The sequence below is a fragment of the Pecten maximus genome, chromosome 14, assembly GCF_902652985.1.
Source record: "Pecten maximus chromosome 14, xPecMax1.1, whole genome shotgun sequence".
Taxonomy (NCBI): domain Eukaryota; kingdom Metazoa; phylum Mollusca; class Bivalvia; order Pectinida; family Pectinidae; genus Pecten; species Pecten maximus.
Window position 1 is genome coordinate 32,903,008 of NC_047028.1, and position 14,240 is coordinate 32,917,247.

Below are 14,240 nucleotides of genomic sequence, written 5' to 3' on the forward strand. Positions count from 1 at the left end.
TTGCCGTGTCCGCGTTAGAGCCTCGAATCAAATGACCGTTGCTAACATTAAGTACCCGGGTTATCTCCATCAAACACTTAGGGTGATATTATTGATTGCCGTGTCCGCGTTAGAGCCTCGAGTCAGATAAACTTTACTAGCATTAAGTACCCGGGTTATCTCCATCAAACCCTTAGGATATGGATAGATTATATGTTGATCTCTTTTTAACAACCACTGATTGGCTCTTTTTCAATCATGTAGATTTCTATCAAATTAACTGAAGACATTCTGAGTAATACTTTATAACACATAATGTATCTTGTTTTGAAAAAGTGTGTTTTCAAACGAAAATGATATATGTAATGATTGTTTACCGGACGTTGGAGCATGTGCGACTTTAAACAGTCTGGTTCCTGAAACACTTTCGAATGAGTTGTGTTAAGGTTTTTTTGTGGAAAAACTATTTTTATAACAAGGCTCTGCCGGTTTAGGTATACTAGCTCATCAACAATTGTAACAGGATTCCTGTCTTATATATATAACATAATGATTAAATTTGATTTAGAATTATTTATAAATTTCTATGACTTAAATATATTCGTACCTTCAACAATGTGCTGGAAGCGTTTCATAAATATATCTATTTGTATGATTTTTTTATTATCTAAGATAGGGAGCTAATGTAAATACAAGAAGTGAACTAATAGGTATACTGCTATTCACAGCTAGCCAGGAATAAACCCATATAATACATGTGAGCACTAAGTAAATATCATAGCAGCATGAATGAGATATCGTAGAATTATTTAAACACTCAGTATAGTGTGAAAAGGAAGCAGTTAAATACAATTGTGTGATAAAAGTAGCAAAGATATTATATATCTACGTCATGATAAAATGATGGATGGTGTTGTTAAATCTGTAGAAGTACTTTCGTACGTAAACTTTTCAGAATCAAGCGATAAAGATCAACGTATCTTTTTACTTGGTGATTGCTCAAATGTACATGTATATTTAACAGATATAGAACGGGAAGCACTATTATTAAATATGTCGAGATATGTCAATTAAATATTGTATGAGATGAAGCCTTTATTATAATTAGCTTAATATACATACTGTATACTTGGTAAGTTTCGCCCCGTTTAATTTTCGCCATTTCCGCCCTTTGAAAATTTCAAGCTGAGTTGAAGGATTTATAAACCATAGTACATGTATATGGGCCAAGTGTAGTCAGATCACAAACATACCGTCTTACTTTTCAACTGTAAAATCACGTACTAGGCTTAGTATTTTCAACTAAAAAACAATACATACCAAATCATTTTAAAAATTCAGTCATTTTTTTAAAATTATGTAGTCCAGTCATGAAAAAAATGAAATACAGAGTGGCATCAAATTCCTGCCACGGAAAAGACTAATTGTATGAGTTCACCGTCGCTTAATTGTGGCTTCAATTCACACAGGTCAGTCATTAGTCACGGTGTGGTGAACTTACAAATGATCATGTTTGCTTAAATCACCCATGCATACCTGATACTACTTGAATTAGCAGGGACTAAAAGAAAATCTGAGCACCTGATCACATTTTACATCTCATGCTGGTAAAACAATTGGGGAACTCGATAAGTCCCGAGTGGTCCGAGTGCAACTTGTATTGAGAATTCCGAACGGAATTTTCCGATTTTACAAATGAGGAAAAGAATAATTCCTTTAAAAACATTTAGGGCGAATTTAAAACGGGGCGAATATGTTTTGTGTTGATCAAGGGCGAAAATAATCAGGAATACAGTAATACGAATATAAAAGTTCCTATCATATGATGCCAATCATTGTATAAGATAAAAACATTTTTGTTTTTGTTTTTGTTTTATTGTTGGCTTAAGGTACTGCACAAATATAATGCAGGCATATATCGTAAGATATATATTTCTCTAAAAAGATACAGTATGTATGAATCAATATGTATATTACCATGTTCAATAATTACTCAGATAGCATTTTATAAAATGTGAACTGTTTGACATGCAAACTCTCTGTTAGAGAGGAAATAAAAAAAATGTCTGTCTGTCTGTCTTCCCTTAAAAGTTAATATTTTCTCCTGTTAAGACTACTCGTACTTCTCTGTGTGATTTACGAAAGTATGTATCACTTACGGAACAATCGACACTATGTCCGATGTTTAATTACATACACTTGAATCTTAAAAGGACTCAAGTACCTAGCCTTTACGCCATGTGCTCGTAGAATGTACACATATCTTGACATGTCCAGCACATCAAAACACGTACACGTTGACATAATCTTGAAGTATGACACATACGTGTACGTGTATGAATGTATGTCTTAAACTAGATTTCTCCGTTTTTCAAACACCATTTTCTTCACATTTGGAATTACTTGTAATCGTCGCTTTAAAGTTGATGCCACGTGTAGCAGATACAAAACCACATCAATTGATGACTTCGTGCAGACATAGTTCAGGAGAATCATTTAATACACGTGTAACGGTTCGAATTCCCGCTATAACCCAGGTTCTTAATTATACTTAATAGCACCTAGCTTTGAATATATAAGACACAACAACAACTAGATACAAGTCCTACATTTATTCAACACTATCATTGGCAATATAAAACAAGTAGTAACAATAACTATTTACATCACCACAGAATAAAACCATCTTCCAGACTATCATACAAGAAGCAGCTATTACCCCAAAACAGACTGAACGACTGATGGAAAATAACCAGCCAATGGCTTCTGTTATGTGAAAGGAAAGTATAGAAAGGAAAGAATAGAAGGGAAGTAAACAACCAACTTGCATAGAGATACCAGCCAATGGCTTCTTTATCTTCATACAACTTCCCACACATACTCGTTACATTCACAGATATAAACTCTGAGTTACTTCCGAACTGACCATATATTCCCCGCCAGAAGTGTGTGTGTGAACTATCTGATGACTTATTGAGATTTTTTAGAATCCAATATATAACTGTACATATAACAATGTAGATGTGTGTTACTTATTGTGTCATTTCTTTGTTATACAGATACACGGATACGCAAGAGGATCCAGAGTGTCGCCGAACTCCATCTTGTCACGCTTAATCACTAACAGTCATGGCTTCAAAACTTGGCCGCTCAATTATTAAAGCACAGCGTCCTATTAGACCCAAAGGACAAGTAAAGTGTGAGATCCACAAACAAAATGAAATCGTACTTTTATGCCAGGACTGTAAAATGTTAATCTATACAAAATGTTCTATCACTCTCCATAAAGAACATATAAACAGTTTTCTGGAGATATCTGACATAAAAACACGACACAATAAAATACTCCAGGACTTTGTCAATGAGACAGAAAATGTAAATATTCCAAAACTAAACCAAGAAATCATCTCATCTAGAACAAAAAAGACTTCATGTAAACCTATGTACGATAAACGTCGCAAAAATATCATTGACAATACTGAAAAATGTAAGTTAGAGTTAGACAAAATCACTGAGGATTATATCGCACTTTGTGACAAGATGGAGTTGGCGGCCATGGACCTAATACAGACCCACATCACAGACCTGGAGAGTAGACTGAAAACTTTGAGGGAACTCTCATCAGAGTATAAACAGACTCTCCAGACAGGAACCAGTGTACTCGTGTACGACTCGGTATCAGAAATCCGGGAAATGGATCCAGACATCCCACCGACACCTAACATAGACATGACACAGTTTACTCCGGGTATAGATAGACTAAGTCACCTAAAACAGGCCATTGGGAACCTAAAATTTACTACTGACCATCTCCAGGCAGGATCGGCAACTAGTGGTCACTCCGACCAACGTCCAGTAGTCCGACCAAAACAGTCTACAGAGACTGGTCAAGCGTCCACTGGAGAAGTCCGGTACAAACTTCGTGACCGTCCAACCGTCATGTCCCAGTTTCCATACACGGATACCATCTCAACGGACTGTCCTACATCTGATGGACGTGCCTGGATGTGTAACTGGTACACCGACACAGTAAATCTCATCGACAACCAAGGTCAGGTCATACAGACGATACGACACCGCAGTAACATACAGGACATCAGTCTGGACCCCACCACAGGTCGTCTGTGGTTCTGTTGTAGTAGTGATAAAACTATCTGTGAAGTATCTACATCACATAAACCAGTCACACGATTCACTACATGGGATGAGTCACTCAGTCTGTGTGTGACCAGGGAGGGTCGGGTTGTGGTGGGTACACGGGGTTATAGACAGGTGGTGATGTATACAGTGGACGGTCAGGTGTTACATACAGACATTGTGGAGGGGGGAGTACGGTCAATATCACAATGTGGTGTTACAGGTAATATAACTGTAGTAGTGGATTATGAACATATCATTGTGTACAACTCAACACTCCAGCTCCTGTTCAACTATCAGAGGGAGGGGATACAGGCCCGGGGGGAGTGGATACAGGTACAGAGGTCGTTCATACTAGACCAAATAAGTTATCTTACAGTTGTATATGACAGTAAGGGTAATATTGTTATTGCTGACAGGACAAGGAGCACAATAGAACTGATAAGTGGAGCAGGGAAGTACATAAAAACACTTCACACAAACAAAGGACTACAGGGAGTAGTAGGTATCCAGAAGGGTGATGTGTTGTGGTCATACTTAAAGTTAGATACAGGAGAGGGCGGACTCAAACTCCTTAAGTATTATAGTGACTGAGTGACTCAACCTTGAGTGAGGATACAGATAGTTTATATCAGTGGACTTAAACAACATTAACTTTACATTGTTATATCATCATACATTTATCATAATGTATGTACACATTACAAAAGGCATGTAATCAATGTTATTTAACGTTAAATGTACGGTCATTATGATGTTATAAACATGTCCCTGTGATAAATTTCACCTTCTGTTTCTCAACATGTAGAATGTGTTTACCGTTAAATGTACTGTAAATATATTTTTTATCAATACATACAGACCGCGGGATTATAACCACGTCACTGTGATACATTTCAACTACTGTAATGAAATCTGAAATCAACATCCCTGCATCTGTTGTATGTGTATAACCTGACTCCCCCTACCTTCTCAAGTGACTTGTCTCATTTCGTTTTATACAAATACTTCGAATTTGATTGACCTGGAGAAATAGTTTTTTTTACAGTTAACATACGCAGGTCACGTGACGTCATCATAGTATCACCATTTTCATTGCATGTAACGTGTGTCCAATGTAGTGTCTTTACGAGTTTAATGTAATAAATGTTTCTTGAATCGATACCGAATAGTTGTTTTAAATTATTTCAGTTAATGTACAGAAAACTCAGCGGGAGTTGACAGTATATGAGATACCGGAATTCGGTAGTCCGAGTTGACAGTATATGAGATACAGGAATTCGGCAGCCTGAGTTGACAGTATATGTGATACAGGAATTCGGTAGCCCGAGTTGACAGTATGTGTGTAAAAGAATTCGGTAGCGCGAGCTGACAGTATATGAGATACAGGAATTCGGTAGTCCGAGTTGACAGTATATGAGATACAGGAATTCGGTAGCCCAAGTTGACAGTATGAGATACAGGAATTCGGTAGCCTGAGTTGACAGTATATGAGATACAGGAATTCGGTAGTCCGAGTTGACAGTATATGAGATACAGGAATTCGGTAGCCCAAGTTGACAGTATGTGTGTAAAAGAATTCGGTAGCGCGAGCTGACAGTATATGAGATACAGGAATTCGGTAGTCCGAGTTGACAGTATATGAGATACAGGAATTCGGTAGCCCAAGTTGACAGTATGAGATACAGGAATTCGGTAGTCCGAGTTAACAGTATATGAGATACAGGAATTCGGTAACCCAAGTTGACAGTAAATGAGATACAGGAATTCGGTAGTCCGAGTTGACAGTATATATATGACATACAGGTATTCAGTAGAGTTTATACCTGACATGTAATGTAATTAAATAAGCGACTATAACTAAAATTCATTGTCAGACTGACGGAAATACTTCAGTTGTGATATTTTTACAATGTACAGTTGATCATATATACTAAGATTTCTCCTTAATTATAGAAATTTAAAATGCCGGCAGTCATCTGACCCAAAGGGAATGGAACATTAAGCAGTCGGCCAACAATGACACATATTGTACCGAAATCTGTTAATGCGTGATGATTGTGACAGTACTAGTCGTTTTAAAACATTTTAAACCTTCCTTGATAACATACCTGGTATGTTCGTGTCATAAGAAGATATAATATTAACCAAGATGTTAATGGCGTTATCGCTTAAAAACATATTTCAAGCAAAAATCCCGAAGAGCATGTAACTAATGCAGCAAATGACATTGAAATGCTCGAAAATTAAGAAAAAAATGCTAAACCGTAAATTCTCAGCGGAGTCCTACCGGGTTCCATTGTTAATTTGTGAGCAACCTCTCGCACAAACAAAAACAGATAGAACGTTCATATTTTAGTACATGATAGAGAACATCAAGTTGATCATGATGATCCCGTAACAATTTTATGTTCTTAAGTTCAAAGGTCAAGGTCACAGATCTATAAATAGAACTTTTAAAACGTTTTTGAACGACCATAACTTCATAAGGGATGGTTCTATTGCGTACACGTTCAGGGACAGAGCTAACATTTCTCATCATGACCTCGCCATGAGAAAAAGAAAATGTCGAAAAACAAATCTCAATCTGAGGACTGTTTCCACCGAAAACGATAGAGTGTAGTGCACTAAGACATAATGTGAACATTTTTTGATCGTGCGATAAAAAATCACGTAGAAATGGCACTTTGAAAAATGTTCGTTTCCCGCCAAAAAATCTTAAATCGGGCAAAATGTACTATAATATGTTCAGCCCCTTCATTTATACACATACAGACTTGATATTTGGCACAACTGCATGAAGGAGTGGCTACAAAAGAAGTTACTTTTCATTGACCTTGACCTTCATTCACGGTCAAATAATCAAAAAAAAAATTTAAAAAAAAATCTTTTGAATAAGGATCTTTGTCCGATCGTTTTTTCCTTGAACAATCATTGCATCTTGTAGGTCATGGTCGGGGCTAACTTTTCTCTGTAACATGTTATCAGGAAATATGTCAAGGTCAAGGTCCTAAAACGAGGTCAAAATTAAAAATGATTTTATTTTTTAATTGCATTGCAAAGTACATGATTAATCAAGACGAAATGTACAAGTTTTATGGTAGTGCGATAAAAAATGACATAGAAATGGCACTTTGAAAAATGTTCGTTTATCTTCACATACAGATTTGAGATTTGACACAGTGTTAGCATGTAGGAATACTTACAAATGCCACTACTTTTCATTGACCTTGACCTTCGTTCAAGGTCACGGATGTAAAATGATAAAAAATCAAAAATTTCAAATTCTCTTAAAAACGGTTTATTTTTCATCATATATCAAAGAAAACGTTCTTTTGAAGATGTTTGCAACGTTTCACGGTCAAGTCATCAAATATATCTAAAAAAAAAAAAGCCCTTTGGAAAACATTTTACTGCCAAAATTAAATATCATACAATTACACTTGGAATATTTTCTTTCAATACTCTTAAACCTACAGACTTGATAATTGGCACATCTATAGCATGAATGACTGGCTATAAAAGGTACGCAAATCTCTTACCTTTATCATCGAAGTTCAAGGTCACAGACACGGTTGAAAGTCAACTGATCGGTTAAAGAAGGGAAGCGAAGAAAAAACGAAGAGAAAACGTAGGTAAAACGTACAAAAGCGTTCGTCAGAACGAAAACATGTTCGCGATAATTTTCTAGTTGGAAATCCCGTGTTTTGATGTTGATCAAATCTAGTTCTATCTATTGTTTTCAATTTTCTTGTATTTGGAAATTATAATTTGTTTGTCAGAACGCTGCCGGTTAAGAGTTAACCAATGGAGAGGCCATTGTATAGATACTTTTATAATTGGACTTCAATCCAGAATTTATCATAATTTCATTTAGGGCATATGATGGTCAAAATGGCCATAGAAATCGACAAGCCGTTAAACAATTTTGTTTTAATGCACAACGAGGGCTTGTCGTTGCTTCTTTGCTCATTTTCCTACCGTGTAGGTACATGTACAATGTAGCTATAGGGCATGAGAACTAATATTGTGCCCACTGCCAACATCTCATGATTGTACCAGAGGCCCAGATAACCTGTATCACTCACCTTGTTATTTAAGAAATTACATTTTAAATGATTTAAATCAAAAGTTACCTAAAGTGCATATCATCTGTGTATCTAAAGCCATATTTTGTAAGTATATTACTAAATGGACCCATTTCGGCCCCGCGCGTCGGGCCCTTAGGTTGTCGACCCCATTAAATTCCTTGGGATGTTATCTTTGTAACATAAGCGATTAAATAATGATATCCATAGTCAGGAAAGTGGTATGAAATTCCTTTCCGATTAAACAATAACACAATCTGAAATTTACTGAAAATATCGCTGTTGAGATCTTGTCGTGAGTGCTATTCATTTAATGTGATGACACAATCTAATTCAGATCCTTATTATCACTCCGTTTCAAAGAGGATCTGACGACATCTCGGTAACATTTACGATTAACAAATCAATCTACTGCCTTCAGAAATTTGAAGATAAATTCAATATGTGCGAACTAGCATGACTATATATAATGTGAATAACTCGGTACGCAGATATGGTACAACCAACATCGCAAGTGTACACGATCTTTTACAGTGAAACCTTTACGACTTTCTCAGCTAAAGTTCCATTTTTTCGTGCACTCGGCAACCGTAAATCAACAATCAACCATTAATCAATCAGTAACCGAATAACCGATTAAATTATTTCATCATCAATCAAAAATCGATAACTGAAGTAAATCAATAATTGATCTGTTTTGAACAATTGCTACTAAGGTTATTATGATGTATCACAGTATTATAGGATTACAACCATATATGATTGTTGTTATTTCTATAGCTGTCGTCGTTCAAATGATGTTAATATATTTGTACGTTTCGACATTTTGAATATCTGCATGTTCAAAATACGTTCATATTTACTGCTTTTATAGAAAAGAAATTTGAGTCACAGACCTTATTAGAGATCAATGATCAACAGTTAAAAAGACACCGATTTCAGCTGGCGCACTGCGTACGTCCTAATAGTGGTTTATACATGTGTAACGTTTAAAGACCAAGATTCAGTGTCTTTGGTTGTCTAGGCAAACCACCGGCTATCTAATCTCTACAGCAAATTTATGTGACAGGTCAGCAGCCCAAACCTGGCTGGTATGAGGAGGGTCGAAGATCTGTACAGTAATATGTAACATTATACCCCATCATGATATCTGTGAATTCAAAGTGTGTTTACGTAACCTAGCTGTGAAAAACAAAACAAGACATATCGTCCAATATCAATCTTTATTGATGTAGAATTTATATATATATATCACAGGCGTCTGCGATGGTTAGTATTGATAACAAGAAATATCTTTAAAAAAAATAAACGGCATAGTTTTAATGCTAGTGGTTATAATGTAAAACTACTGGTGAAATAAATTAATGAACTACATTTTAATTAATAAATGCGCAGTTTCAGCACGGATAACAACATTATATCAGTTTGAATCATTTTTGGTAATAATAGGACTGCAAATGTGTCATTTGAATAGATGCATCCACTAATTCAGCTTGCATTCAATTTAAAAGGGACATCACGGTAAAAACGTTGCAATTTTCACTGAATGTACGCGTTTTGTTCCTTTCAAGTTATGCTTCTGTGCTGTCCCAATGTTCACAGTCAATCCCTATGTCCAGCTTAGCCACTCGATTTATTTGGGAATCCCCCTCTTAATTTAGCGCGGAAATTATTTTTAAATCATTACGTGACTGTTTTGAAATCGTGGCAACACAAACAGACGGTATTTTACAAGGCGATATCTATATTCCATCTGGGTTAGTGGTTTAAAAATTAAATAACACGTTCTGTATACATTACGGCACACATATTTATTTGTAAATAAGTGTAAACACTGTTCATATAGTATAGTGACAGTAGCGATGTACTGGTACAGACTGTGTAACTATTACCGAGTTTGTGGTAATATTACCGAGTTTGTATAAATATTACCAAGATTGTCATGACCTACTATCAAACAATCAAGCAGAATACGAGCGGCGTTCACATTACTGCTGTTTTCATGTTTTAACTGTTACAATCTATTGTACTGCTTCCCAAGTTTAATTCTAGGATTGTGTTCGACCCATTTTCCTATTATTCTCTTCATTGCGGAAGCTGTTATCGTTTCCAACCGCAGTCGATTCACATTGGAAGCCATTTTTGTTTCCATGTGTTTTTGTTTGTTGTGTGCATGCGTTTATCGTATATGTTACAAAATTTGCATATTCAGAGTGATAACCTTTTAATAATTGATAATTGATGTTTTTATGTACATACATCATCGAACACGCATTATAATACAAATATATCACATATATTAAAATTTGCTTTGATTATTCAATTAAATCTTATCTTTTAATTATATAAAGCAATGCATTTGTATGTGCCAACACAGAGGTATTTGTCCACAAACACATTCAGGACTTCTCCCTTCAATACAATGCAGACCACAGGCACACGTGTGTGTTTCCCCTTCTGTGTAAACCATACATTAGGGAGCAGTGGTTGAAGCCCCCCTGTCAATGGTCAAGATGGGAGGTATAGCTCATGTTTCACCGTTGTTACTAAAATAGACATTAAAACTTATTTTTTCTTAAATTAAAAGAATTCCAGTTGATATCGAATATTGTGATTGTTATCAGCACAGCAACTACACTTTACCTAAAATCTGGCATCACAACATACAGCCATGAATGCACAGTTAGGCTTAACCTGTATTTACAAGGTGCAAAGTAGCTTTTTTTTTTTACCGCTAGCTATAGTTCTCGGGGCTATAAATAGCCCCAGAGAACTAAAAACTGATTTTATTTTAAACAATGTCAGGGAACTTCGACCTTTTCGCATGTGTCATATTCTATCATCCTGTTGACAACCAACTTACAATAACGTAAATCTACTACAATACGGTAATTTGACGAAATATCAATCTCAGAGTTAAGTTTTAAAAAGTCTATTACTTACATGTGTAAGAGGTCGATTAATTTCAAACGAGGTTGACAGTCTATTACCTACAGGTGTAAGAGGTATTAATCTCAGACGAGGTTTGACAGTCTATTACCTACAATTCTAAGAGGTCGATTAATCTCAGACGAGGTTTGACAGTCTATTACCTACAGGTGTAAGAGTGAACTGTGAAATGTCCCGGCATGTTTGTCACTAGCCCAGATATCTGACCCGGCCCCTGTCAACTGTCCCGGTATGTTTGTCACTAGCCCAGAAATCTGACCCCACCCCTGTGGACTGTATTGAATATTTTGCCGTGAATTGAAGTGTATCGTAGAGTGTCGTAGAGGAGCGGAAATTACAAGTTTAATCTTAATTAGATTGTGTATGCATCAGTTTGCATTACTTTGTTTTTAATTTGAAATATTCCATTTTCCAAAGCTTTAATTCGTAAATGGTAAAAGAAACACAAATGGACATATTGATATTTTGTTTAATCAGGCGTGAATTGTGTCTGCTAATAAAAATCGATTTGAAGATACAAATGTAGTGGCTGTCAGAAGTAGATGACACGAGCCGAAGGTATGGTGTATAAGGGAAAGGATGACTTTTGTGGTTAACGTCTATCATAAGACCTGTTTGTTTATGCGGACAAACCGGTTCGTCAGTTTTGAAATGTAATATTTCAAACATACATGTATATCTTGACGGACCTGCAAATGTTAATACAGGCCTTGGGAGTCTTCGTCACTGCTCGTCTGAAAACAATATAAAATCACCAGGTTCATCATTATTTCATAAATGAACAACACCGGTACAACTGGACCGTCCATTTGGACCGCAAAAAAGAAAACGTCCATCGTTTATTAAGGGGGAAAGTGACTAAATGGCCGATGTACATTATGCAAAACTGATATTAAGTGTGATAATGCAGACAGAAACTTCGACATGCAAAAGGGAATCGACTAATACACACACACACAGTTTTAGCAGTAATATAGTTGGAAACTTGTCTGAATTCAGTTGCAAATATTGTTCATAAAACTTTAATACATGGTAATGGTGTGGTGAGCCTTGGATCTATATCATACCAGATTTTGTACCCGTACTTTTCATGGTCCTGTCATTAAAACGTTTGAAGAGCTTAAGGAAGTTTACTTTTTTTTTAAGTTGCAGCGCAGAAAATCCTACATTATGTAATAGTGATCGATTTGCTTTGGAGGCCATAGAATCGATTGTACAGTGTTTGGTTGATTTAATCACATAAAGAATCTTGTCTACATCACTCCCTGATCAAATATCAACATGACTTGCCATATTCACAGTCTACAGGTAAATTATTTTCGACGTCGTAAAACTTTTGTTGTGTGCAACCTTGATTTATACTCTGTGTGAGTTACTGCCCTTGTTGGTGAGATAAACAAAGGCGAGTACCGTTAATTAGAAATTCCGCGGGAAGGAGTCGCACGAGAAATGTGTTGTGTTCGACATTCATACTGCTGTTAGCTCAACTGACTCTCTTATTAGTGGTGAGTATCCATTATACTGTCAAAGTACCTCGTCGGTATAATCTGGGACCCGCTGAATCTTTTGTGAAACTTTCACTTTCACTTCCTTTTTAGATAGTTTCGTTATGCATGATTGCATCCGTTAGAAGACAGACTTGAGTTCTCATGCGGAATATAATGAGTACGTTTGACGGTTATTTTATTTAGGATACTTGTGCGCCGTACGGTAGTTTACATCAATCTTGTGTCTTCTTAAACTAGACTAGACTTAACTGTTGTACATTTATTTTTTTCTCAAAAAGGTTCTGTCAAAAAACATTGCTTCGGCTCAAATGACTTAATGAGTCGAAAAATCCAACTGATCTAATGTCGCAGTTGGAACCGCTAATCTATACTGAGTTTCATAGATTGTATTGTCCCTTGTCCTGAAAAAGAGCACAAAATTTTAGATAATCAAAACACGAAATATTCTGGAGACAAATGGACGAAGGGGGACAACTCCTGTCAATAATGAGACATACTATCTTGCAATGTATATGCTTGGCCAAAGTAAGCTGGCCCGACCCCAAGATAACTTACTACCGGGGTTACTTGTTTGTTTGTTTGCTTGTTTTTTCATTCTTGGTCTTTGGAACATGCCAAGCGCCTTTGGGTCTAACAAGCTACATGTAGTTGTTTTGATACCTACATTATATTGATGCGAGGACTGCCAATCGTAAGAGAGAACAATGCAAGATATTTCATCATCGAAAATTACTTGGGGACAATATGTTTTGTACTAGGTCGATCATTGATAGTGAAAATTTCCTTGTTTTTTTTTGTTTTTTTTTAAAGCGAGAAGAGTCATATAGAAAACGTTTAAAATCAAACATGATACCAGCAATGAACATGGATCAGCAATTAATGATGACAAACAAAAAGAAAATGCGTTGAACAAGACGCAAAATCAGGTTAAAAGTGACATGGGTTAATCCCTAGCTGTCCTTTTGGAATGATATGCAGACACCATGAACCTGCCTGTTATCGGTATAATGGCATAGCATAATATGTCAGTAGTACACTATATAGTGCATGCATGTTCGTTTACAAAATCAGGGACGCTATATAGAATTTTCAATAAGTTTTACAACTTACTGGATAATAACAGACTAACAGTATATATATGAAGGATGTTTTGCTAAACAAACAGAGGATGTGATATATTCTTAAACAACCTCTTTGTTTCTTTCTGATTTTCTTAGCATCTTATCTTAGCAACTTATGACATGTACTACATGCACACAATACAGAACAGCATTTTGGTCTAAAGAATCCAGCGCTGGACATTTCAACTTTCAGGTTTGTTAATTCACACCCAAAACTGATCTCCTTGCCAATAGAATGATCTTGATATATACCAAACCCTATATTTCAATTACGTTTTGAGAGTGACTTGAGTGTTTGATTTGTAAAAGTTTAAAACCACACAGGGTAGTCAGCCTAACTAGCCCCTAATCCCTTCTCCTATAAATCCCCCCTGTTTTCATTTCAGGTTTTTTCTCCCAAGTTTGAAATGGGGCCTTTCCCCCTCATTTTGGTAAGAAAATTGGTGAATTGGGCAAGA

The 14,240-nt window shown here is 36.1% G+C and overlaps 1 protein-coding gene across 1 annotated transcript; it reads left to right on the forward strand.

Moving 5' to 3' along the window:
- The first annotated feature begins 3,034 nt into the window (after positions 1-3,034).
- Positions 3,035-5,037, forward strand: LOC117342526. The gene has a single exon (XM_033904707.1). The coding sequence runs from the start codon at positions 3,109-3,111 to the stop codon at positions 4,708-4,710; it is 1,602 nt and encodes a 533-aa protein (XP_033760598.1). The 5' UTR covers positions 3,035-3,108; the 3' UTR covers positions 4,711-5,037.
- The last annotated feature ends 9,203 nt before the right edge of the window (positions 5,038-14,240 follow it).